Source organism: Delphinus delphis, chromosome 19 (assembly GCF_949987515.2).
Source record: "Delphinus delphis chromosome 19, mDelDel1.2, whole genome shotgun sequence".
Classification (NCBI taxonomy): Eukaryota; Metazoa; Chordata; class Mammalia; order Artiodactyla; family Delphinidae; genus Delphinus; species Delphinus delphis.
Window position 1 is genome coordinate 9844311 of NC_082701.1, and position 27616 is coordinate 9871926.

Below are 27616 nucleotides of genomic sequence, written 5' to 3' on the forward strand. Positions count from 1 at the left end.
AGGACCACGGAGAGACCTCTGTGCATGTTCCCCAGTCAGGCCCCAAAGGAGTCCCTCTAGGGGAAGGAGTGTCTGACCCTCTTGTCGGGGAACCTCAGGAGCTGGGGGTGACGGGGCATGGCAGCCAGATCTGGAGACACGTGTGGAGATGCTCAGAGTACAGGACAGAAAGGGACACACAGGAGAGAATGAGTGACTGGAGAAGGTGCCTGGGGGCTGAGGCAAGGTTGCCATTTTCGGATTGAAAGTACTTTGTGGATCCAGGGAACATTAACAAAAGGAGACACACGTCTGGATACACTCTGGTGACACGTCTGAACACTGAAGATGACCAAGGACTCTACCTACCTCTGGACGGAGAGAACAGGAAAGTCAAAAAATATCTTTCAGAGGAAATATCAAATATATCAGCAAAGGGAAGTCATACCTTTGTCAGCTTTTTCAACATTGAGGCTATAAGCAGGGGTGGCTGTGGCCTGAACTGTGCCTCCTCCCACAAATTTATATGTTGAAGCTCTAACCTCTAACATCTCAGATGTTACTGCATTTGGAGAGAAGGTCTTTAAAGAGATGATTAAAGTGAGGTCATTAGGGTGGGCCTAAATCTGATATGGCTGGTGTTCTTATAAGAAGAGGAGATTAGGACATAGACACAGAGGGACGACTGTGCGAGGACACAGGGAGAAGACAGCCGTCTACACACAAGGAGAGAGGCCTCAGAAGAAACCAACCCTGCTGGCACCTTGATCTCAAACTTCTAGCCTCCAGGACTATGAGACAATACATTTCTGCTGTTTAAGCTGCCCAGTCTCTGGTCCTTTGTTATGGCAGCCAGAGCAGACGAGTACAGGGATGCTTCTAGGCTACTGAAAGAAAAGGACCATATCAGAAAATCCTTTACTTGGACAAGACAGCTATAGGTAACATCCAAAGAAAGATAGTTTTGGAAAGCAAGGATTCAGAAAGTAGGTCATCAACGCACCCTTTCTGAGGCAATTACTTGGGGAAATAATCTGATTGAAAGAAAACTGAATCAGAAAACAAATCAGAAAAAAATGGGGTGAGCAATGGCTTTTGCTTACAATGTATTGAGTTAAATCTAAGTGGATGGTGATGAAATGAACGTCAATTGTAACGAAGGAAAGAGTTTCACACCGTGATAAGCCAAAGGGGTCTCAAAACAGAAGAGGTGTTTTCTAATGAACAAACTAGCGCTGGCCCGGGGCAGGTGTCTGCAGATGCAGGCACTGATGACAAAGCATGGTGGGGGAGGGAAGTGCTAGCGAAGGCTTTCCCCCAGTTTTCTGGATGAGGCTTGAAAGCAAGGACCTGTGCTGCTCTGCATTGAGGGATGAGTGTGTTCCCGGTGGGGCCGAGTCTGAGCGCATCTCCACCCCCACCCTCGTTCCTGGCACCCACCTGGCGGAGGGACCTGCCCACACACTTGCTGAGCTCAACAGACCCAGATGGAATGGAGCTCTGCAGAGTGACCAGGGGCCCTTCTGCCTTGGGGCCACCCTGACGTCACCATGGTACAGCCCAGAGCCTCACACAGCAGGCCCCCACTGCCTTGGGCACTTTCCGTGATCGTCTCCGAGGGGGCCCGTTTCCCCAGGACCCTCTCCGGGGTCCCCATTTAAGCCCCGCTCTGTGCTTTGCAGGTTACTCACCTTCATGGCCTGGGAAATCCCCTCTATGTTTTGCTTTGCTTTTTGTATCCTGTTCTGCAAGTTGTATAGCATTTCTCGCATCTCTTGAATATATTCAAACACACCTAAAAAGAAGCATAAAGGGATCTTACAAAATGAACGATTTAGCAAGGGCTGGCTTAACACTCGTTATTACAACACAATGCTCGGCGAGTCTGTCCGCTTCTCCGGAGCCTGAAGCAGAGGAAATCGCGGAGAGCTTCCCAAAAGGCAACGCTGAGGAATAAAGCACATCGTGTCTCTTGGGAAACAAGGTCTCCCTATCCCCACGTAGCTGGATCACTAATTCCACAGGAACTCCAGGTGGCCGACAGGTTGGACCCGGCCCTCCATCCCCCTCACCCAAGTTCAACCTAAGGGGGAATGAATGTCGCCTTTGTACCTTGGCCGTTCCAGAATAAGGTCGTCTCAGCGGCCAACAATTTGACATCGATTGTTTCCAATTCTGACTTTATCAGTGGAAATTCTACGTCCTTCACAGTGGTCATTATCTGCAAAACAAGGGCTACAGTTTCAGGGCCTTTGTTCCAAATCCAAGCAGATTTAAAATCGTCTCCTGGTAAGGGTGTTTATTACTCAATCCCAACCAAACCAATTACAGTTAGTGTTATTTAATTGGGAATTATGTGTACATCAAAGTTCAGGAGATTCCAACTTTTAAAATTATTTTTTATCACCAAGGATTTACGTATATACTTAACTCCTAATCACCCATGTTATGGGGTAGAAAGAGAAGGGAATTCACTAATGCAAAAACAGTGCATACCTAATCCAAAGCTTCAAATATCCGGCTTAGAATCATAAAAAGAAAATCAGAGGAATACACGCTGGTAACTGGGACACTTCTGGGGCGTTTCTCAGAACATCGCCTTGCCTATGACCTAAGGCTCGGAATGTGATCATACAAAGGAGGTCCAGGATCTGTGGAGAAGCTGTTTCACTTGTTAAAGCATCAGAGTGAACGGTAGGGTAGGTTCCATACAGGCTCGATACGGGTCTACCCTGAGCTAAGAAATTCATGTAACACTCGAAAACCTCGATTCACAGAACAGAAAAAAAAAAGACAGAGTGTGTATACAGTTTTCATTAATTATTCCTTTAAATAACAAGCACCAGTTGTGCTTTGGAATATTGTCCTATCTGGCAACATTTTGATTTACATGTAAGTTTTCAAGGACAGGTCTACTCTCTAAAGTGAGGGATGTACATAGAATTCAAACTGTACATTAGATGCTATTTGCCTTTCACAATAATTCTTTTTTTTTTTAACATCTTTATTGGAGTATAACTGTTTTACAATGGTGTGTTAGTTTCTGCTGTATAACAAAGTGAATCAGCTATACATATACATATATCCCCACATCTCTTCCCTCTTGCATCTCCCACCCACCCTCCGTATCCCACCCCTCTAGGTGGTCACAAAGCACAGAGCTGATCTCCCTGTGCTATACGGTTGCTTCCCACTAGCTATCTATTTTATGTTTGGTAGTGTGTATATGTCCATGCCACTCTCTCACTTTGTCCCAGCTTACCCTTCCCCCTCCCCGTGTCCTCAAGTCCATTCTCTACATCTGCGTCTTTATTCCTGTCCTGCCCCTAGGTTCTTCAGAACCATTTATTTTTTTTAGATTCTACATATTAGCATATGGTATTTGTTTTGCTCTTTCTGACTTACTTCACTCTGTATGACAGTCTCTAGGTCCATCCACCTCACTACAAATAACTCAGTTTCATTCCTTTTTATGGCTGAGTAATATTCCATTGTATATATGTGCCACATCTTCTTTATCCATTCATCTGTCGATGGACACTTAGGTTGCTTCCATGTCCTGGCTATTGTAAACAGAGCTTCAATGAACATTGCGGTACATGACTCTTTTTGAATTATGGTTTTCTCAGGGTATATGCCCAGTAGTGGGACTGCTGGGTCATATGGTAGTTCTATTTTCAGTTTTTTAAGGTACCTCCATACTGTTCTCCATAGTGGCTGTATCAATTTACATTCCCACCAACAGTGCAAGAGGGTTCCCTTTTCTCCACACCCTCTCCAGCATTTACTGTTTGTAGATCTCTTGATGATGGCCATTCTGACCGGTGTGAGGTGATACCTCACTGTAGTTTTGATTTGCATTTCTCTAATGATTAGTGATGTTGAGCATCCTTTCATGTGTTTGTTGGCAATCTGTATGTCTTCTTTGGAGAAATGTCTATTTAGGTCTTCTGCCCATTTTTGGATTGGGTCGTTTGCTTTTTTAATATTGAGCTGCATGAGCTGTTTATATATTTTGGAGATTAATCCTTTGTCAGTTGCTTTGTTTGCAAATATTTTCTCGCATTCTGAGGGTTGTCTTTTTGTCTTATTTGTGGTTTCCTTTGCTGTGCAAAAGCTTTGAAGTTTCATTAGGTCCCATTTGTTTATTTTTGTTTTTATTTCCATTTCTCTAGGAGGTGGGTCAAAAAGGATCTTGCTGTGATTTAAGTCATGGACTGTTCTGCCTATGTTTTCCTCTAAGAGTTTTATAGTGTCTGGCCTTACATTTAGGTCTCTTAATCCATTTTGAGTTTATTTCTGTGTATGGTATTAGGGAGTGTTCTAATTTCATTCTTTTACACGTAGCCGTCCAGTTTTCCCAGCTCCACTCACAATAATCCTTGACATATATTTGGTACTTTAAATGGCGCCCCCTCCCCACCCACGTGCCCCTTTTCAGACAATTAACTCTTAGAAAAGGTACGGTATGGCAGAGAAATAAAGGTTAACAGCTATTACCAGTGGAAACCAGACAGGAGCAGAAGAAAGCACTGACGGAATGAAAAGTGAGTCAATGTGAAATCTTGATTCCATTTATCAGAGTTTGGATATTAAACAATTACACGAATAGCCCGGACAAGAGCTAAATGTTATTATGCCTTTGTGATTGCCCAGAGTAAACACAGCTCACAGCGCTGAGATCCATTTGATACGCCCTGTTTATTATTTTTCAGCAGCCTATATAATAAATCCACACCTTTAGGGCATTTTTCCCAGACCCCCCAGCAGATCCCTTAAAGCCCCACTCCAACACTCACCTAGCTCAAACATTAATAGATATTAGCAGTCTGGGGGCCTGGGGTCTCTCTTGGCAACAGAAAGTACGTTAAGAATAAGAAGCGCGGGGCTTCCCTGGTGGCACAGTGGTTGAGTGTCCACCTATCGATGCAGGGGACACAGGTTCGTGCCCAGGTCCGGGAAGATCCCACATGCCGCGGAGCGGCTGGGCCTGTGAGGCATGGCCGCTGAGCCTGTGCGCCGCAATGGGAGAGGCCACAACGGTGAGAGGCCCGCGTACCGCAAAAAAAAAAAAAAAAAAAAATAGAAGCGCATCTAAGGGGCCAGGAGCACCCCAGAGAGGGGAGCCGGCATCAGTAATGATGGTCACCACAGGCGCTGAGCTCTGGGTCTCACTGCCTGGCTCCCCATCTTTGTCCGATGTTTCTATTAGCAGAACAATGTCGTTCACAGCGGAAGCTAACATGCTTCCCCGCGTGGGACTGGCTGGGTTTTGTCTGGAAATTCAGAAGTGGAAGATCAATTTTTTTGTTTCATTCTAAATAACGTTTGTTGGATTTTGTCTGTTTCTGATTGCGTCGTTGTAAAAAAAAAAAAAAAAAAAAAAGCTCTTGCACTGAAAGTAACCCACAAACATTTTTCCACGTGACTGTATCTCTAAGGTTTCCATTTTTCCTAAACACCGCGTCCGGGACGCGTTCCAGGGAACGGATGAACACGGCGTTCTTTGAACCTGAACAGAGCTGCTTCTGGAGAAAGCTAATTCAAGGAAACGCACTTCAGGCGGGCCCTGGGCTGTCACAGTTCGCAGCATCAATAAGTGAGTCAATTAAGATTTTATCTTCAAAAATGAAATTAGTGAAAAGCAGCTTACTCCAGTTTATCCTGAACACATTTCAGGTGACGTCACCCCCATGCTCTAATTTGTGGAATAGAGTAAGGAACGGGTCTATGGTTGGTTCTGTGGTGGGCGTGTTGGGGTGAGCAGTGGGGGAGTGATACTTTTTGGCAAATCCACGTGATGGCATGACCTGGCGTGCTTCAGTTCACATTCAGGTAGGAGGCGGTCACTTCTAGCAAGGTCGGGAGGCTTCCTCAGTGTCCCAAAGGCCTTGCTCTGAATCTTTTGATGTTCCAACATTCTCTTTTTTGGCAGGGAATTCCTGGGCTTGGTCAAATCTGGCCACCGTAGGGAGGAGGTGCACGGCAGAGCTGTGCTGCAGTTACTACCGACTCAGAGGGCACTTAACAAGCCGGCAGGGGAGGGGCAGAACAGGAACCTCCCTCTCCACGTTCTGGTTGGAACCGAGCATTAAGTTCAAGGCCCCCACGAGACAGGCCAGGGAAGGCGACCGAGGCACGGTCTTCGGGGCTCTAGGAAAGGGGCTGTCACATCAGGGATTTAGGAGCGTGTAAGCATCTCTCCAACAGATCGAGATGCAAAACCCAGAAACAGAAATATTCCAGGTTCCACCCAGTGGCTCCAGTCGGGGGCAAGCTGGCTGCAAGAAATATAAGCCCACTAAAGCTGGCTCAGGTCACGTGGAGGTGCGCTGGTGGAGCCCCGGGGACTGGGCCCACAAAGCCCACGCCCGGGCTCCCCTCTGTCTCGTGGGGCCTCTCCGCCTGTCTGCTCCACCCGCCTGCTCCCTTCCCTCTGCGGCCCGTGTTTCGCTCATTCTGGTTTCTCTGCTCCCCCTGAGACTCCGGTGTGAATGATGCTGGGACCCAATTCCAAGTTCCCAGGGTTCAAGGAGAGGGAATTTCATTGGCCCCTTTTGGATGAGGTGTCTGCGGTAGGCTGAATAATGGCCCCCAAAGACGTCACGTCGTAATCTACAGGACCTGTGACTATGTCACCTTGCACTTGGCAAAAGAGAATTTGCAGACGCGATTCAGTTAAGGACCCCGACATCGGGCGGGCCCAATGCGATTGCGAGGTCCTTATAAGAGGGAGTCAAGAAGAACTAAGGAAGGGAACATGACAACAAAAGCAAAGGTGCTGTGATCCGAAGGTGGCGTGACGTGGCCTCGAGCCAAGGAACGCGGGCAACTCTGGAAGGTGGAAAAGGTGAGAACGTGGATTCTCCCCAGAGGGTGGCTCCAACCACCTTCAAATAGGAAAACATTCTCAGTTCTACTCTGGGTGGGGATCGTACACCTGTGTTTGTTCTAAACAAAACCCCATCGTGGCAAACAAAACAAAGCAACACCAGCTCACCTCATTGTACCAGCGGGCAATGAGTTCCAAGTTGCCCACAAACTTCCAGAAGGTTTCGTACTGTGAGAACAGGTTCTCGGCGCTGCTGGGAATCTCTTTTTGTTGCTGGAAGTTCAGGTACTTGACCTCTCTCAGCACTGCCACCAGCTAAGGTGAATGAAGAGAATACAAGAGGTGAGGGGGTGGCCTCAGTGGCATGGTACGTAGCAGCGCAAGTGAGGGTCTGTCCCTGGGATGCTTCGACAGCCCCCAAAGCTGGGGGGAGGTCTGATTGGGGATGGGCTCCACCGGTAGGATCACGATGCCTTCACCCTACTGACTGTTCCTGATGTCTAGAAGCGCTGGCATCACCAGCATGGTGGACACCATCATTGTAACTAACCTGCCAGGTGTCTAAAGAAAGGCTCCTCCCTAGGGTCTGACCTTCCCTTGTCCCTCTCCACCCCCTGGTTACAGCCCAGGAGACCAACAGCAGGGCATCCCTTCCGACAGAGCTTCTGCCCTCACTGCTCGGCCAACACCGTTCTTGGAGAGGCCCCAGTAACCTTCACATTGCTGAATCCATGGGTCATTTCACAGGCCCCGTCTCACGTGGCCTCTCAGCAGCTGGTCCCTCCCCCTCCTGGGCACATGGTCCCCTTTGCGTCCAGGACATCAGGCTCTCCTGGGCCCCATTACCAGTCTCTCTGATGCTTCTGAGATTTAAGTGTTGGAGAACCGCAGATGGGGTCCCTCTCGATCTGCTCTCACGTTGGTGACCTCACCCAGCGTCACAGCATTAAGAACCATCTACGTGTGAGTGATTCCTGTGCTCACGTCCCCAGCTCGGGACTCTCTCCTGACTTGAGACTCCTGCATCTACCTGCCTATTCAGCGTCTCCACGTGGATGTCCAGTTGACGTGTCAAACTCAACGTGACTGAAACAGAGCAGTCTTGCCCACCAGCCGCCTCCACCCGCTGTCTCATCTGATGGCCATTCCCCCCTTCCAGTTGCCCAGCCCCAGAAGGCTGGGGCTGACCCCTCTCTTCCCGCACACGTGATTTCCAACCTGTCTAGGATCTCATCGGCCCTGTGATCAAAATCTAATCTAACCTCTGCGCACCTTCACTGCTGCTGCTCTGGTCCAGGCCACCACCCTCTCATCATCCCTCACCTGGATTCCAGCAAAACACTCCTAAGTGGTCTCTGTGCTTCTGGCCTTGCCCTCCCCCCAAGCCCACTCACACACAGCATCTCAGATCGGGGCCCTCCTCTGCTCGAAACCCTGCAATGGCTGCCACCTTGCCCGGAACAAAGACCCAAGTCCCTTTCAGGGCCCGAGAGGCTCTCTGTGCCCCATCGTCTCCTCACCCCCTTTCCCTGCACCTCCCCTGATCACTCCACCCCGGCCCCCCCATCTCCTCGCTGCTCCCACAACTCACCAGGCACACGCATACCTCCTGGCCTTTGCTTTAGCTGTTTGCTCTCCTCAAAGGCTTTCCTCCCATCTTTGCTGGCCAACGCCCTTACCTCCTGCAAGTCTCTGCTCAAGTCCAAAGCCGCAACCTGCCCCCTTCCTCCGGCTCTGTCCATTCCCCGCTTACCTGCCTTTCCCATTCTTTGAGGTACCGACCATCACGTTCTTATGTGTTATACGTTATGCTAGTTCATCGTCCCTGCCCCCTCTTCTCCTGGCCCTTCCACCGGGCCCCCACCACTCTCTCCCCTCTCTCTGTCTCTCTGTCTCCCCCTCTCCCTGTAGGAGGCAGCTCCAGAAGGACAGAGATCTTTGTTGGTTCACTAATTCATCCCAAACACATACGCAAAGTAGGTGTTCAGTAACTATTTGTTGAATGAAAGAATGAATTTGGGTGAAAGAAGGTTTCAGAGGAAAAGTCCCATCTGGGTTCCCTGCCTTCCTGGTATCACCGCTGACCTCAGAGCAGGGCAGATGCATTCTTGAAAGGCAGGTGCTTGTAGAGATTCAGGCTGCCCCAGCTTCTGCCCGCGTACCTAGTTAACTACCTGGGGTTTAGCCCTGGACGGTGTGGATTCCCTCCAGCCTTCCCGACTTGACCAGGGGGTCCACTTATTCAGATCCTGAAAAGACCTTTTTTTTCTTTTCTTTTAAATTCTCAAATTGATAGTTCCCCTTGGGATCCCATGAAAGGCGGCCCAGCTTTAAAATAGCGTACTCATTCCAGCTATTTTCAAGGAGGCTACCACTGTCTCATATCTTAAATATATCCTGGGCATACTTTAAGCAACACTTGAATAATAAAGCTTTAGCTGGATATGACATAAACATCAATCCCACAAGTCCATGCTGTTGGTAGGAGGGGGGTCAGCCTCAGCCTCACGTGGGCTTGCCCCGTGGGGAACCCTAGGTCCCTGGGACAGCCTCTGGCCCAGCTGCCCTCCCGATGCTGCGGCCAGACGACACCCACCGCTTTGCTGAAGTTGACGCGGATGAGTCTGGTGACGGGGTCCCGCTGGATCAGGGGCTGCCCCAGGTTGAAGTGGCAGTCCTGGTCTACCCCCGCCGCCCACTGCTGGTAGATCCTCTCACGGTAGCGTCTCAGCAGTTCCACCATCTCATCGTATTTCTGGTAGATCAACTTGGCCTCCACACTGGACATGACCCTGGAATCAGAGTTAGGAGGAGGGTCAGGTGCCGTCTCCCTCAGGGCCTCGCTAACACCCCAACCGTGCCTGCCAGACCTTGGGGTGATGCAGCAGGCAGCCAGCTCTCTGTTTCTTCCAGGCTGAGACACTGAACATACACGTGGATGACGCCCTTCACAGGCGGCAACCAGCCCAGAAAGTCAAATGATAATCCTTGTAATATTGGCCCTGAATGGCCAGGACTTGATTCATAACTGCCACCTTCCTTAATTTCTGTCCTCCCTTCCAACTTAGGACCAACCAGAGAGCCAGACATGCCTCCTGACCAAACACACAGGACGCCCTCCTCCAGTCCCCATGCTGATGGCGTCCAGTCCGGGAGACCTGGGGCCTTCTCTGTTCTGCTGTGGGTTCTTCCACTCCTCCCCCTGCTTTCCAGCCTCTGCCAAAAACGAGTGACAGTGGCCGACTCCCTGCTCTGGCCAGCACCGAGGAAGCAGCCTCTGCTTGTTCTCATTTGGGTGTCTTTGTTCATTTCCATGAGGGTGACCACCAAGGTCACCTTCCCGACATGCCCGCTGGGAAGGCACCCAGAGGAGGGGGAGGTGCAGTCAGGGTCTCTCCTGGGACCGTGCCCTGGGAAGGAAAGCCTTGGGCGACGGTAAGCATGGGCCTGCCTCAGAGCTGGGACAGACGTCCCCACAACCCACCGCAAACTCCACAGCTGTGGAGGAGCGCTGGCCGCCCGGGGCCATCACTCACGGGTGCTCGATGTGATTGAGGTCCCTCATGGGTGCCTCCAGCCTCTCCTGCAGCTCCAGGCTCCACTTGAGCTGCCCGGCCACCGGGGGCATGTTTTTATGGATAGGGGGGATGTTCCCGTCTGCCGAGGCCGCAATCTGGGCGTCATACAGGGTCTTGGTGTTGTCCAGCTCAGCGTCAAACAGCTCCAGCATGACCGAGTACCTGGGCACCACCTCGGGGAGAATCAGAGGCCGTTCCAAGAGGCTGCCACACATGTGTAGGAGCTGGGGAGAAACGAGAGATGCGCCTTCGCCGGGGCCCGCCACCTGCCCCATGCCCGGCGTCACCCCCAGCTGCATGTCTGGGACGCCGTGTGCAGCCACGCTTCAGAATCAGGAAGATACACGCCTTCCAGACAAAGAAGCTTTTCTCTGTGTGGCAACTGGCTAACCAGGCGCCTCAATGATTTCCATGTTGATGTACGCTGGGTCCCTACATACTTAGCTTATAAACCAACAGTACAAACTAGGTCCAAGGTCTGGAAAAATTTATTCTGGGCCCAGGAGAAATCAGGGTTTGGGCAAAGAAGATTTAAACATTTAAGAAATACCATTTCAAAAATTGAAAAAAAAAAGAAAAAGTAACCACAATACTGCACTTATATAACCAGGGCTTACGCTATAACTGGATGGAGAAATGTCTTTTTTTTTTTCCTGTATTTTTTTAACATCCTTATTGGAGTAGAATTGCTTTACAATGTGTTAGTTTCTGCTTTATAACAAAGTGCATCAGCTATACATATACATATATCCCCGTATCCCCTCCCTCTTGAGCTTCCCTCCCACCCTCCCTATCCCACCCCTCCAGGCGGTCACAAAGCACTGAGCTGATCTCCCTGTGCTATGCGTCTGCTTCCCACTAGCTATCTATTTTACACTTGGTAGCATATATATGTCAATGCTACTCTCTCACTTCGGAGAAATGTCTTAGTCGTGAGAATTATTCCTTTTAGGAAGAGCTCTGATTCTCAAGGACCCACCCAGGAAAGAAAAGTCACCATGGGGAAGTTTGTTTTGCTCTGAAAAATGCTCTGGAGAAAACAGGAACAAACTAGGTGAGAGGGAGGCCAATCTTAACCACGTGGGGTCCCCAAACCACTAAAGTCGCCAAGTGCTGGGTGTGGGGAAGGGTCTGCAGGAGCGTCCTGGGGCTGCCATGACAGCACCGTGAACTGGGCAGCTTCAACAACAGAATTAATTCTCTCACAGCCTGGAGGCAACAAGTCCACAATCAAGGTGGACAGGGCTGCGCTACCCTGAAGGCTCCAGAGGAGAGTCTGTCCCAGCCCCTGGGTCCCTGGGGGTGGGCGGCAACCCTCGGCTTGTAGACCCGTCACTCCATCCTCTACCTCCTTGGTCATGGGGCTATCTTCCCTGTGTGTGTCTCTTCCCTTCTTCTGGCACAGACCCCAGACACACTGGATTAAGGTGCACACCGCTGTGGTAGGACCTCAATTTACGTCTCAGTTACATCTGCACAGACCCTATTTCCAATAATGCACAGGTCCCGGGGGTCCAGACTTTACCCTCTCTGGAGGACACAGTTCCACCCACCAACAAAGGGGCCTGTGTTTAGCCTTGGGCTGACCAGGTGGAGATGGCAGTGGGGACAGGGCCCAGACATCGTGCATAGGTGTTGAGAGCAGGAAGCACTGACCGGGAGAGCTCAGCTCCTGGGCGTTTGAGGAAATTACAGGGGGAGCTTGGCACCTTCCCAGGCCGTGACACCAGGGGTTCAGGCGTGGGCTGCCTGATTCCCCCAGGAGCTGGGACAGCCCAGGTCCCCTTCAATGCGTCATTTCCATGGCCTGTCAGCCCGAGAACCCTGACCTGATTACTCCAGTGGGGGACATCACCTCACATATCTGAGGGTGGTAACCATAAACATGCCCTAGCACCTTGCAAGTAACGAGCTCATCACCCTGTGGTCTGCGGATGCTACACACTGGCAATTGTAAAAAAAAAAACTAAAACTAAAGAAAGGCTTAGTAGAAGAGAATAAGGTAGAATTACCTGGGTGTTTCAGTTAGAGTCTTGCCTGGAATAGGAGGATGGCTCAAATTGGGCCACAGAGGAGAGTTTCTTAAAAGATCCTCTCACAGCGGTGGGTGTCCAGGGAGGCCTCAGGCCGGGGCTGAGCCTGAGTGGTGAGGGAGGGGCCCTTACTGCAGCCTGGAGAGAGAGGCCGTGGGGTCGGACAGTGACACGTCACATGTTAGGGCAGCTCTGAGCCAGCCTGAGGTCACCAGGGGAGGGGTGCCTGAGCCTGGGGGTGCCCGCGGCAGAGCACTCCTGGAGACAGACGGGGATTCATCAGGGCTCAGACCACACGGCCCCGTTTTCTCTGGGATATGGGCTGCAGCCCTTGGTGCCTGGAAGGGCTGGACCCAAGTCTCAGATTTGTCCTACTTTTTGGTATGAAAACTAAGACCACTGTCCCTAAAAATGGCCTTTTGGGGAAACAGTGGAATAATAGCTGCAGAGAAAGGAGGAAAGATTTTCAGTTACCCGAAAGCCAGACGGGACAGCCAGGGACTCCCGGGAAGACCCTGCAACTCCGAGTTGCTAAGCACCGATACCTGCGGAGAGGCTCCGGACATATTAGGTCACCAGCGTCATTTCTCTGGAAACTGACATGTAACAGTTGGGAAGAACCTGTTCCTCTTGTTGGTTGCTGACCCTCTTGGCTTTTTTCCTCCCACTCCTATTCCTTTTATTTCATGCTTACATGTTTTTTGGCCTCTGGCTTCTAGGAAGGAGGTTAATTTCATTTTCTGCCAGGAGGAGTTCATGTGGAAAATTGCTCTAGAACTTTCCCGGCTGCGTGTGAATTACTGACAGTGCGCAAGAGCATCCAGACAGCTTGGGAACACGCAGGGGATCAAGGGGACGGCAGGGAGGGGACCCCAAGGGCCTGTCCTGATTAGAGCACAGGGTTGTCAAGGGGGGAGGAAATGTTCTTCGGTGCAGAGAGAAAGGTGAGCAGACAGAGACGGGGATGGTTCACAAGAGTTTTCTGCCTTATTTTCTTTCTAGTTCAGCACAGACATAAAGTTACATGTTAGAAGCGGACTTCACCTTGTGGAGTGCAGAAGCCGATTTAGGCCACAACAGGAGAGGGGAATGCCCGGGGGTAGAACAAGGGCGTTTGCCAGTTTGAGCACCTGGGGATGGACTTCAGTCCCTCAGGTGCCAAACGGAGTCCCTCCTGGACCAGCTCCTCCCCTCCGAGGGGGGTCCTACGGTCTCTGGATCGCGAAGGAAATAGGCGTCTCGGTTTGGATACATCAACCCACCTCCTTCCCCATCACTGGAAGACAGTGCAATGTGGCACCCAGCCAGCAGAAGGTCTGGGGGTGCTTCTTCTCCTGGTTCCATCCGCACAGGAGGCGAGAGGGACTAACCGCCTGGCACCCCGGTCCGTCAGCTCCAGCATCGTCTTAATTCTCGGAGACCCCACCACAGGGGAGGACCTGGTGTTTCCACATTAAAGCACTGGCTGCAAACCCTACCTGGGACTCTTTGCACTTGGGTAGCCCTGGGGGTAAGAGCCTCTCGGTTCCGCCTAAGGTCTTCCCCGGGAGTGAGCAGTGGTAACAGCTCCAATCCCTCGGCTGGGGCCAGTTCCCTCCACCGGGAAAGCTCCAAAGCACCTGCTGTGTGCTAGGCTCGGTTCTGAGTCAACCCAAACCGAGCGCCTGCCCTCAGGGAGTTTATATTCTAGTTCGGAAGACGACAAACTCATAGAGATCCACACACCACAGATGCCGGGGCGGCGCGGAGCGGGTCGGGGCGGGCAAGCACGAAGAAGAAAAACCGAGCAGGTCAGTGCTGGCGATGGCAGTGAGGGGAGCACGGAAGGGAGGGCTCCTGCCTGGAGGACGAAGTGAGGGAGGCCTCTCCAAGGAGGCGCCTGAGGCAGCTCCAGGGGAAGGGTGCTCCACGGAAGGGAACAGCATGGGGGCACTGTCCTAATTTGCATTCACTGATAGTTTGCCTGGAGCACCAACTCCATCCAAGACTTAATTGATCATTACATTTGCAGAGCTTCAAATCCCCAAGCATTTGCATTTTTCGAAAGAACCTAAAAGGCAAAGGACAGCCTGGCATTGGCATGAGAGAGATCTTTGTGCTCAGGGGTGGCGGGCTTCCTGGGTCCCCAACTCAACCCCAGCCCCAGCATCCTCCGGAAGATCGGCCACTGCCCTATGCCACCCAGGCCAACCCGACTGCCATCCCGGCCACGGGAGCCCATCCAGATGAGCGGTCTAGAACAGGGATCCTGCCAGCAGTGGCCCTTGGAGCTGGCTTGGAGCCCTGGTTTCCCTACTTGCTGGCTAGCCCTGTGACCTTGAGCAGCTTTCTTGACCTGTCGGAGCTGGTAAAATGGGATAGACAATGCGGGCAACGAATTTAGCAAAGAGCTGGGGTTTTGTGAGAACTAAACGAGGTAATGTGCTAATTATCGGTCATCTCCCCCAGGCATTGCATCACTGGCAGCAACCCAGAGGCTTGCAAAGTGAGGGGAAGAGAGAGTTCTGACCTGTAGAGAGTCATGGATGATAAACATGCATAACACCAGACAGAGAAATAAAAAGGTGCCCAAGCATATACCTGTATTGCCCCCTTAAATACTCAACGTCTGTTGTCCAGATGAGGTGTAGCTACACACACTACATCCTGCAGAGATCCCCCCTCTCTGTCATAGGGGCAAGGCAGGTCACATAAAGGCGTGGCGCAGGCTGGGCTAGGACAGTAAGGAGTGGTGAGGAGTGGGGCAAACTCCAGGCAAACTGCTGTCTATCGCGAGGAACAGCTCCTCCCCTGCAGCCGCTTGTTACCATGAGGGACTGTGTGTCCCGTGTGGCCAGATCTGTTTTTCCAAGAGAGAGTGAAAACCTGGATTTTTACGTGCACTCTCTCAATTTTTAAATATCGTGACTAATTCAAGGTTTTAGAGAAGTGTCACGTGGGAATAGGCAAGTCTAGAGAGACAGAGTAGATTAGTGATTGTCTAAGATCGGGGAGGTCGGGGAGAAATGGGGAATGACTGGGGGTGATGAAAATGTTCTAAAAGTGATTGTGGATGGCCGTACAACTCTAAATGCACTAAAAGCCTTTTAACTGTACACCTTAAACAGGTGGATGGTACGCTACGTGAACTACATCTCAAAAGTCCCACGTGAGCCGGGAGAAACCCACCAGTGGTCCCTGCAGCCCAAGGCATCTGTTCGTGACTCTGACGAATGGGTGTAAATGCCCGAGTTCGGAATTATTTGATGAGACGGTGATGTACGCAAAACACTGGAAAGTCCGATAATCACCATGTCTGCTTAACTTCTGAGTAAGGGGTCTGCAAATTTACTCTGTTCATTCTGTCCTTCTGAGTTTACTATTTAAGTTAGCTGGCTTCCCTTGCGGTAATCTCTTATGGCAGCAGTGGAAAGGTAACACAGGCTGATGCTGCGAAACATTTGATTACCACACAGACTCTGTTCTCATCCACGCTTACTGAGCCCCTCCTGACTGCTTGGTGAGGGTACTGGTTTGCCTGGGACAGAAGTGGGGGGTCTCTGAAATGCTGGACTTTGTTTCAAAACCATCCTGGGAATAGCAGGGTGAGCGTGCCCTAGGGAAAGAGGTCTGTGGGCAGAGACAGGATGTGCTTCGTGTTGAGTGTTCTGCCTGCAAGTTGGTGAACTGGCACTGGTGTGTTGGTACTGAATGTTGGCTGCCTCGTGAGCTTGGACCGAGCAGGTCCAGGGGCCCATCTCCACGCCCCCTAACGTGCCTGCTGTTGAGGGATCCTCGGGGAGGGGCGCGCCAACCAGCAGTGGGGACGAGTGTCTAGCTCCTCACAACTCCCTGCCTCGTCAGTTCATCTTCCTAACTACGCCAGCTTGACCCATAACAAAGGCACCTTGCTGTTTTAACTTGCACTTTCCTGATTATTTGAGAGGCTAAACAACCTATGTCTGTATTGGACATTTGCGTTTCTCTTTCAAGTTGACATTCTCTAGGGGTTTTAGTGCTTTTCTGCAATCTATTTTTAAAATGTTTTTATAACATCATTGCTTTTTTCTAACTGTAAAAGTACGACACACTTCATGCACACAACTCGGAAACTGTAGAAAAGTACACAGAAGACAGCCATCACCCCACCACCTAGAGACGGCCCCCCGTAAGGACACTGTGCCTATTTCTGGAGTCTCAAATGTTGAAGAAAGTGGCAGTGTGGCTCAGTGGCTCAAAATGTGGATGTGTTTTATTTTTATAGCAACTTTGCCTCTCTCTAACTTCTGTTCCTTATAAGTAGTGGGGGAACTGAATCATATAAGGATCAATGGAGCACAACAGGACTCAGTAAATAACCACCTCGTGTTCACTTTCCTCTCTTACTCTAAGATGCGGCAGTGCTACTCAAGGTGATGACTGCTGACTTGCTCTAAGGCCCCGAGGAAGGTCCCTGGCCTTTTCTGGGCCTAGCTCTTCACCTGTGAATGAGGCTGCATGATTAGACCATCTCTACCACCGTTCTCGGCATCGCGGTGCTGCTGTGACGAACTCTCAGTCAATGCAGAGTCCCCGCCCACCCGTACCTTTGCACAGGACTCAATAGAACAGCAGTCGTCAAACCCCTGGCAAAAGATCGTGGCCAGCCTCCTATCCAGATCCTGAATTTTGGTCTCAAAATCAGCGTAATCGTCATCAAAGCTCTGAAAGCGAATTAAAACACCAACCTTGTAACCATAACCAGCATGCAAAGCAGGGGGGTGGGCTCACTCTAATGCCCACGGACACCCCCCACCCCCGGCAGGATTCAGGTTACATCTGGGCTGAGCAAGCTCGCCGTCTTCACAGGCTGCTTCACAGGCAGAGTTTTTTTGGTGTTTGTTTTATCTTTTGGCCTTGCCGTGTGGCATGTGGGATCTTAGTTCTCCGACCAGGGATCGAACCCTCGCCCCCTGTGTTGGCAGCACAGAGTCCTAGCCACTGGACCACCAGGGATGTCCCGGGGCAGATCTTTTGCACCATTTTTTTCTCTGCCACACGTGCTCCCTCCGTATGCCTTCCCACTCTTGGGGCATTTGCCATCGATCCTGCCAAGGCCCCCGACTTACCGAATCTCCGGGATCCAAGGGGTCGTATTTGCAGTCGGCAAAAACCTTCACCAGCTCAAAGACCTCATCAGAGATCTGAGTCACCTGGCTTCCGCGTATGCTGCCCCTCACGCCCCCGAGCTCCATCTTCTCCAGCTTCAGAAACTCGATGGCTGTTTTATAAAGATCCTGGTGGAGAAAACCCCAGCACCCTCGTCAGTTCATCTTCCTAACTACGCCAATGGTTCAGTCACTCATCCAGCTCTGACCCCGGCAGGGAGGAGCCCCGGGGCCACACAGCAGTCTGGAGGGGCCCTCTGTGTGTTGGTGTTAATGTTCTCTAAAGCCGTTGCTGTAGCAGAGAGGAGATGGAAGGAAGGGTCCCATGAGCCATCTCCAAGCTGTGATTATGGAGGAGGAAGAGGTGAAGGTCGGGCTCTTGTCCTGACCCAACACTGGGCGAAATGTACCTCTAAATAAACCACACTTCACCGGGGCCCCACTTCCTCAGCTGTGGGATGAAGCAGTTGGAAGGGCACGCGGTGGTTCCTGATGGCCTCACGTACAGGGTGCCTGATGGATGTTTGCGTGTAAATCCCACTCCCTCACTCCCTCCGAGGTGTGGGTCTCACCTCGCCTTCTCCTGGAAGCCGTCCCACCTATTTTAGCCCATGGTGGTGCCTTCTTTTCCAGAATCCCCAATTGCTATCTGTGCTCTTCCTTTTGGCATTTAACTCCATTCAGTCCTATCACGTTATCTAACGCTTCTGTGTGTAGCTCTTATTCCCTGATCGAGACCCCAAAGGCTTCTTGAGGATGACAAGCAGTCCCCAGGTGCCTGACCCAGTGCCTGTTGCTGCTTAGACGGAAGATGCTTGTAGGGTACTCGTGTCCTCCCCTAAGCCAGTGCCAAGGTTCATGCCACTTCCCCCCCGCAGATGTCCAAGATATATCGAGCTATAATCCAAGCAAACCTAACGCAAAGTAACAGCATCCTCATGCCCTGAGCTCTGGGGCCCTTACACCCAAGGAGGGCGGCATGGGTGGCACAGAACTCAGGCAGGGGGTGGCTGGCATGGCCATTTCCCCCACCCCCAGAAGCCCCCCTTTTCCTAGAAGCATCACCCTGACTCACAATCTATAATGTAGGAACCAGTGGCTACTTGGCCAGAAACTTGGCTGGGACCTTCCAGTTCTTGGGCTCGAGCCTTCAGGCATGAAGAAACACTCCAGGATGGGAATCTGGGAGTCTTAAGGGGGGCTTCCTGCTCTGCCTCCCAGAGGGTGTGGATGAGAACTAGACACGCCTTCCTGGAGCCGCTGTTGACGGCATCCATCATAAAATCACTGCCCAATGAATGAATGGTTCCCCGCTTTTTTTTTTTTTTTAAAGGATGTAATGTGCACAAAGTTAAAAAAAAAAAAAAAGACCGTAAAGATTACAAAACAAAAAGGAAAACTTTCTCGCCCTACCCATGCCTGCATCCCTCACCTCTTCTCCCCAGAGGAAACCATTTTGAAACTTTTAAAAAATTTTAATTTGCCATGTGTCATCCCAAGTATCCAAATAGGGTCCTTCTTAAGTCTTCTCTTGGGCTAACTTAGTCCCACTAACTCTCTCCCTTGGCCTGCAGGCTTCCTGACCAGGGTCACTGACCTTGTCATTAACCTGCTCATAGACAGAAAGCAAGAGAAAGGGGAAAAGCAAGCACAATGGGTCGCTTTGCTCTGGGCTAATAGCTCCGGGCCTGGCCGAGGTGGCCCAGGGACTCCGTTTCCCCATGACGCGGAAAATTCCACCTTTACCTCGATGGTCTGGACGCGCTGGAAAAAGGAATTTATCCTGGAAAAGGCAAGAGAAGAAGGGAATTCCCAAGGCACTGGCTTCTTGTCTTTCTAGGGGAGAGAGAGAGAGAAAAAAGGCTGCGTTTGCCTCCGACACGTCCATGGGGTCCGACGCCGGGGCCAACATCACCCCGACCCCTTTCCCCCGGTTCGCTCTCTACAACCAGGCCGTACCTTGAAGAAAAGCTTCATGTTCGTGCAGCAGAACTCGTAGGCTCGGTACAGCTCCTTCAGGACGCTCAGGGACAGAGAGACGCTGCTCAGCACGTCCTCAGTTTCACCCTGCAGGCTTTTCAGCACATCGTCGGGACGCAGGTAGGTCCGAGTCTGGGCAGAAGGGAAGGTGTCCCCAAGCTCGGACCAGCCGGAGGGGTGACACAGCTGTTTCACTGGTTAGAATGACCCACCCCGGGCCCCTGGGCCACTTCTTCTGACACATCCGCTGTCCCAGCCCGTCTGCTGACTGCAGGGCATTTACAGGCGCGGCGCCCGAACCGTTTCTCTCACCGGGACCCTCACCCCGGGCTAAGGCCATGGCACAACCAGATTTTGATGGTAGATGACTAGGGGCCCTCTAGGGGTCCAGAAACGCAGTCCTGCTACGGCTGCGGGATCCTGGGCCACTAGGTCCCTCTGGGCCTGCAGACAGGGCTGCGAGCATGATTCTAACACACGCAGGCAGCCCAGGGGCGCAAGGCTGCAACTCACACCTTGGAGGTTGTGTAATCTGTGCTCGTGAAATGGAAGAAGGAAAGGGAATCGGTGTTGAGGGAGACGGGAGGAGGCTTGGTGTCGGAGCACATAAACCCCACAAGGCCCCCGGCCGAGTCTTGGGGTGCCGGGACTCAGTGGGCCGCCCCACTTTCTTTCCTCCCCACTCCCGGCGTGGGGCAGATTGGGCCGGCACTGCCCAGGCCTTGGGAGAACACTGGGTGGCCACCCAGAGGGCCCAGCCTTAGCCCAGAGCCTGTAAATCCCTGCACCAGCATCTCTGCCTGTTTTTAAACTGCTGAGGAACATGGGGAGGGATGGGGGGGGCGCCAATCAGGAGGCAGGGAAGGTGGCCAGGGCCGGGGGGCTACCATCTCGATGAGCTGGTTGCAGAACTCCTGCAGGATGACGATGACCCTGGAGGGCGTGTTGTAGTGCTCGGACGTGGCCCAGATGAAGCAGATGGTATACAGCACCTTGGTGATGAAGGTTGGGAGCTGGGGAGAGACGGGCCGGGCGGGCGCTTTGTCGCAGCACCTCAGCACGCCCCTCCCCACGGCTCCAGGAGGGGACCCCCAAGGGGAAGGAAGAGGCACTCGCCAGATCCTCGAGCCCGACCACAGCCAGGAAGCCCGCAGCCCCTGCTCCGCCAAGACACAAGCCCAGCCCCTGCCAGATGACCTTTGTCTTGCTAACATACCATCGTGAAGTCAGCCTGTTCCATCTCCTCCAACAAGATCCGCAGAGGCTTCAGATACAGAACTATATCGTTGGCTTCCTTCAGGCCTGCCCAAATCAGGAACAGGGGCTCATCCACTGGGGAGCGGAAGCCGGACCCCACTCCCGACGGTCAGAAATGGTGACGGGCAGCTCTGTGTGTTTATGGACACCCACTGCCTCAAGAACGGGTCTTCCTCAAAAGGCGGGGCCCAAGGAAGCTGATGGGGGAGGCGGAAGGCGCCTCCACCCCAGGGTCAGCAAGGGGCCTGCCCAGCCCCTCCCAGGAGGGGCTGACACCTTCTTCTTGTAGGGGGGAAGGGTTCTCATAGGGCCACCGCTCACCCTCAGTGACATTCGTATACACATTTTGCAGGGCTGGCCAGTAGCAGCTTTTGGCTTTTTCCAGGATCTCGACGATTTTGTTCACTTTGGGCCTGTTGAGCTGAGAAGGAAAGAAGAAAATTAGCCTTTCAACAGATTCTAGACGAAGGCTGCCTGACCCCATTGCCGGTGCTGAGGGATCTACGCGGGTTACCCGGGTCCCCTCAGGGGTCCCCCTGGGGAGGCTGGGTGCTCAGGATTCCAGTGGGCGCCCGGTCGCCAGGGGCAGAACAGGCGTCACCTGCTCGTGGATGCACTTGAGGTTCATCAGCCGGGTGTCCCAGAACTCAAACTCGACTCGGGGCAGGGGGTGCAGCCCGTCCAGCAGGGCCTGGGCCGAGTCTTTGCTTAGCACATCCCGGATCTGGCGGGACCAGTCGATGATGATGGTCTCGATGGCGTGCAGCAGCGAGTTGTCCAGGGAGGAGGGGATCCTGCCGGGCAGAGTCGGGGGGAGAGGCTGTCAGCCAGGAGAGACCCTGCACCAACACTGGGTGTTGCCAGGGATGCCAGTGCCCCCAAGAAAGAGGGTGAGGAGGGCCAGCTCTGGAGTAAAATCCACGTTCACGAGGGCTCCTCCAGCAGTTCTGACTGGGGTCACCATGGGGCGTGTGCTGGGGGCCTAGAGGACCTGCCGTGTGATAAGCCCTGCAGGAGCGGTCACCCTCTGATGGGAGTAAGGGAACACACTGTCACTGCAACTTGCTTCAAGCGTCGCACACACCAGGCGGTTGCAAATGGCGCTCAGGCGGGTGCAAGGCGACACCTCGGAGTCCTCGTGTGTCTGTGGGCCACTGGGATGCCACAGCCTCGAGTTAGAAGCCCAGCCTCCACCTGCTGAAAATCCCTTCTATGCCCCTCACTGTCCCTCAGTACCCACGTCCTAAAGCTGGGTATCCCCTTTCCCATGTTACAATGTGACATCCTTGGCCTAGTCCTTGTGTCTGACGGAGGAGGGGCTGAAGCACAGGTGTCCAGCAGTTGCCAGAGCTGGAGTCTCGGGGGCTCCAGTGTCTTGTCCTGTTCTGTCCTTGTGCCTTCGATCTCAGACTCAGCACCTAAAGGCACCATCCTGCCCTCCTCGGTTTCATCAGCTCCGAAACCAGTTTTCGGTGAGACAGTTTATCCTTAGTGGTCGGGGACCAGATGCCCCTCCTTCCAGACAGCTCCCCGGCCGGGTCCCTACCTCTCCATGGACTCAAGGGTACCATCCAGACTGCCCAGGTGCTCCGGGATGGGCAGCAGCGGCTTCCCCTTGATCTTGCCGCCCATCACACACATCTCGTTCTTCAGCTTGTGGACTTGCTTCACAATGTCCTCTGAGACCACGCGGGGCCATCCGCTCACGTTTTCGCTTTGGTTTAACAGGGAATAGAGGACCTGAAAGGAGAAGCAGGGTCCTCAGTGCCCGGGTCCCGGGGGGATCCGAGCCCTTCTCCCGTTGCAGAAGGAGGTGGGGCCAGTCGAGGTGCTGAAGCCAGTGACGACAGCCCAGCCCCTGTGCCATCTCCATGAAGGGAGACCCCAAGAGCACACACTCCTGGCCGAAAGCAAACATTTCGCGCTGCCTCAGAGTGCTGCTATAGGCTGAATTGTGCCCCCGCCCCCAGTTCACACACGGGAGCCCCAGCACCTCCAGATGTGACTGTATTTGGAGAGAGGGCCTTTCAAGGGGTGATTAAGGGGGGCCCTAACCCAATAAGACCGTTGTCCTCAGCAGAGATGAGGACACAGACACGCACAGAGGGAAGGCCACGTGAAGACCCAAGGCCGTGTCAAGTCGGCCATCCACACGCCAAGGAGAGAGGCCTCAGAAGGAACCGGCCCAGCTCCCCTCTTGATCTGGGACTTGCAGCCTCCAGATTGTGGCGCTTTGTCAGGGCAGCCCGAGCAGAGAACGACAAACACCCGTGTGCTCCAGCTTTGGGCCAGGCCAGCTGCCTCGGTGGATGTGAGAGGAGGCTGGCCTGGGTCCCGGCTGAGCGGCCCCTGTGGCCTGAGCCTGCGCAAGGCAGGGACGCACGGCCCCATCTCACAGATGAGGAGAACGATGACTAGGAAAGCTAAGTCACTGGAAGTCTGGCTGGTCTGACTCTCCAGAGGGAGCTGCACCTGCCATGCCTGCCAACAGTGGAGAGATACGTAGGGCAGCACCTGCTTGGTCCCTTCCTTTGCTTGAAGTCTCAGAACTAGGAAACCTATCTACTGGATCTCAAATGGCCCATGCCTTCTGAGGCTACAGGCAGGGATGTCCCCGGTGCAGTATGGAGGTTCTAATGATTTCGAGAGAGGACAGGCGGTGGCCAGGGCCACTCAGCCCTCACATGCACAGCATCGGCTGGAGGCCACGTTAGAGAGCCGGTCTGTCTCAGCGGTCAGGGCAGCCGGGCCTGAGCTCTCGAATACCTGACCGGCTTCTAGGCGATGCAGATGCTGCTGGCCCCTGGGCCTGCTCCCTGAGCGGCGGCGCTCAAGGCCACTCACTCACAGTATGAGAAACACGTGTTGCTTCTCCTGAGCCCTGTGCCCCGCCCCAGCAAGGCCTAGATGCACCCACCTCCTCCACGATGGCGATCAGCTGGTCCACGGGAGTGGGGCTTATGTCCCCATAGACCAGGCGGTCCTTGTAGTTGTCATTGCTGATGTTCCCAGGTTTCTTCTTGATGAAGTACATCCCTTTGGACTTGAGGGAGGCCGGGAAGCCCAGGCAGGGTATGATCATGCCGGCGGGGCTGAGTGTCAGCACCAGAACTAGGACGTCCGGTTTCTCAAAGAACTCGGTGAACAAACCCATGTTCTCTTCTGCTCCGACCATTTTAGTCCACTTGTCCGGCTTGAACTTTAGGAAGATGGAAGCGACACTCTCCAAATACTCTAACCTGACGTCTGGTGTAATCGTCATCTTGACGTTCACTTACACCTGTTAAATGAACAGAGACACGGATACAGCACAGTCTCCTGGGGAATCTCCATTTCCCGCCTGTCACTGGAACCATCTGAAATCCCTGTTCTAACCAATCGAGAAAGGAAAGGGTCAGCATTGTTTTCGGCTGTGGGTGGGCTGCGGGTGAGGGAGGACCAGGGGGCTGTGTCTGTCTGCTCTGGCTGGACAGCTGCCCTCTGCCTCGCTGTGGGTATCACTGTGGAGCAGGGCCGCACGGCAGTGGTGTGTGCTTGTGTTAACTGTGACCAGGAAGTTAATAGGCTGGGAAAGGTTGAGATGGGCTCTGGGGAAAAGGAGAAAAGGAAAGGATCATAGCAAGACAGTCTGAAGGTGAGGGGGTGGGGAAAGGTGAAATGAGGCAACAAAAGGGTCAGGTTGAAAGATCCCAGGAAGGTGACATCACACCCCCAGGATATGGGCTAAACTCAGACAGGAGGGGGTGGACCCAATGTGCAGGTGTGGGGTTCATCACACTCTCCCTGTCCTAACCCCAGCCACAGTATACCCCAACTTTTGTCCAGCCCTTCAGCCTCTCCCACCCCCCAGTCCCCAGCATGTGTCCATGGACCCCACAGAAGCTGCTCACATCCCTCTGGGACAATCCCTTGTGGCTCTCCCATAGGGGCAGGGTTAACTGGAGAGTTGCGGGGACACCCTTGAAGCTCCTAAGGGCCAGGACAAATGAGGCATTCCCTGTGGGCATAATATTTAAAGGGGTGCCCAAAATCCTGACCGGCCCCGAGCAGAGAACAGAGCACCTTCCGGGGTGGGTAGTGGGTCTACTCTGTCCACCAGGGCCTGGGTTCTCCCTCTGTCCTCTGGAGCCTCCTCAGCTTTGCCTCCAAGCACCCCTCACACAATTCATGGCCACTCACAGCTGACAGCAAATGGCTTCTCAGGTAGCGAGCAGAGCCAAACAATGGGCAGCTCTTTCCCAGACCAGTAAAGGAAATGGCTCCCTTCCCTTGACGGGCACCAACTGCCATGGAACTTCTGCAAGTCTCCTGGGAACTGGGACTTCTAGAACCTTCTCAGGACCTGAGTGACGGGTGGTGGTGCAGCAAATGAACAACTGTCAATTACCCACCACAGTGGAAAGGCTCTTGGATTAAACAAACTTTGCCTTTGAACATTGAGGTCATTTTCATTTCACGAAATTACTAACATATTGGGGTTTAAAACTATTGTCTTATTAAGTGCTTATAATCTGTGTTGCCTTTTCTAGATTCCCTTTCTTTTCCTTTCTTGCCTTCTTCTAGATTTGTTTCATCCCCTCCCCATTATCTTGGTTACTATACATCTTTTGTTTTTTAGAGGTACATGGACATTATAACATGCATCATGCATAGCATGACTTACCTTAGTATAATACTCATTGCAACCTGATAATGAAATTCAGAAAACAATTTCCATTTACAGTAACATCAAAAAGAATAAAATATTTAGGAATAAAATTTTAAAAGAAGGGCAAGATTTATACACTGAAAACTACAAAACATCATTAAAAGAAATTAAAGACAAATAAGTGGAAAGACATCCCATGTTCATGGAATGGAAGACTTAATATTGTTAAGATGGCAATTCTCCTCAAATTGATCTACAGATTCAACACAATACTTGTCAAAATTCCAGCTGTGTTTCTGCAGAAATGGAAAAGCTGATCCTCAATTTCTTAGGGAAATCTGAGGGACCAAAAAAAGCCAAGACAATCTTGAAAAAACAGCAAACTTTCCCAATTTCAAAACTTCTCAATTTCAAAACTTACTACAGTTCATAGCAGCACTACTTACAACAGCCAAGACATGGAAGCAACCTAAATGTCCATTGACAGGTGAATATGGTATATATACAAGGAAATATTACTCAGCCATAAAAAAAGAATGAAGTAATGCCATTTACAGCAACATGGATGGACCTAGAGATGATCATACTAAATGAAGTAACTCAGACAAAGACAAATATCATTATGATATCACGTATATGTAGAATCTAAAAAAATGATGCAAATGAACTTATTTACAAAAAGAAATAGACCCACAGACATAGAAAACAAACTTATGGTTACCAAAGGGGGGAGGGATAAGTTTGGAATTTGGGATTAACAGATACAGATTACTATATATAAAACAGATAACAAGGACCTACTTATAGCACAGGGAACTATAATATCTTGTAATAACCTATAATGGAAAAGAATTTGAAAAAGGATATAGTAATATCTATAATATATAATAGTAATATATAATAGTAATATCTATAACTGAATCACTTTGCTGTACACCTGAAACATTTTAAATAAACTATACTTCAGTAAAAAAATTATTTTAAAAACTTACTAGAAAGCTATGGTAATTGAGACTGAGTGTGGCTGCTATAAGGATAGATCAATGGAATAGAACTGATGAGTCCAAAAATAAACACATACATTTATGGGCAACTGATTTTAGACAAGGGTACAAAGACAATTCGATTGGGAAAAGAAGAGTCTTTTCAATAAATAGTATTGGAACACATGCAAAGGAATGAAGTTGGACCCTCATCTCACACCACCTAAAAAATTAACTAAAAAATGGATCAAAGACCTAAATGTAAGAGCTAAAATTATAAAACTCTTAGCATAAAGCATAGGAGTAGATCTTTATAACCTTGAATGAAGCAATGGTTTCTTAAATATGACACCAAAAGCATAAGTGACCAAAGAAAAAGATAAATTAGGCCTCATCAAAATTAAAAACTTTTAACAAAACTTAAAGTCAGCAGAAGGAAGGAAATAATAAATATCAGAGAGGAAACAAAATAGAGATTAAAAAATAGAAAAAAAAAGCAATAAAACCAAGAGCTGGTTCTTTGAAAGGATACACAAAATTGACAAACCTGTGGCTAGGCTTACCAAGAAGAAAAGAGAGAGAACCCAAATAAACAAAATAAGAAATGCAAGAGGAGAAACATCAACCGATATTGGGGGGAAAAAAAACATAAGAGAATATTATGAACAATTATTGGCCAACAAATTGGACAACCTAGAAGAAATGGACAACTTTCTGGAAACATATAGCCCACCAAAACTGAATCAAGAAAAATAGATAATTTGAACAGACATATCACTAGAAATGAAATAGAATATGTAACCAAAAATACTCCCTACAAACAAAAGTCCAGGACCAGATGGCTTCATATGGGAATTCTACCAAACATTTAAAGAGGAACTTTTACTAATCCTTCTCAAACTCTTCCAAAAGACTGAAGAGGAGGGAACACTCCCAAAGGCATTCTATGAAGCCACCATCACCCTGATACCAGACAAAGATACCACCAAAAAAGAAAATTATAGGCCAATATCTTTGATGAGTATAGATGCAAAAAATCTCAGCAAAATATTACCAAACCGAATACAACAATACATAAAAAAGATCATACACCATGACCAAGTACGATTCATCCCAAGTTCACAAGGATGGCTCAACATACGCAAAAATCAATGTAATACACCACATCAACAAAAGAAAAGACAAAAACCACACGATCAT

The 27616-nt window shown here is 51.0% G+C and overlaps 1 protein-coding gene across 1 annotated transcript in view; it reads right to left on the reverse strand.

Annotated features, from left to right (window-relative positions):
* DNAH17 (dynein axonemal heavy chain 17) overlaps window positions 1-27616 on the reverse strand; it is a 140706-nt gene that overhangs the window by 86136 nt on the left and 26954 nt on the right. The window contains exons 2-16 of the mRNA XM_059997538.1: window positions 23703-24065; window positions 22332-22525; window positions 21387-21579; window positions 21107-21206; window positions 20745-20830; window positions 20416-20541; window positions 19508-19660; window positions 19295-19384; window positions 17510-17677; window positions 16988-17104; window positions 10348-10613; window positions 9408-9603; window positions 6980-7126; window positions 2092-2200; window positions 1671-1774 (exon numbers count right to left, since the gene is read on the reverse strand). Coding sequence (XP_059853521.1) covers window positions 1671-1774; window positions 2092-2200; window positions 6980-7126; window positions 9408-9603; window positions 10348-10613; window positions 16988-17104; window positions 17510-17677; window positions 19295-19384; window positions 19508-19660; window positions 20416-20541; window positions 20745-20830; window positions 21107-21206; window positions 21387-21579; window positions 22332-22525; window positions 23703-24047 — 2394 coding nt within the window. The 5' untranslated portion in view covers window positions 24048-24065. The remainder of the gene's footprint in view (window positions 1-1670; window positions 1775-2091; window positions 2201-6979; window positions 7127-9407; window positions 9604-10347; window positions 10614-16987; window positions 17105-17509; window positions 17678-19294; window positions 19385-19507; window positions 19661-20415; window positions 20542-20744; window positions 20831-21106; window positions 21207-21386; window positions 21580-22331; window positions 22526-23702; window positions 24066-27616) is intronic.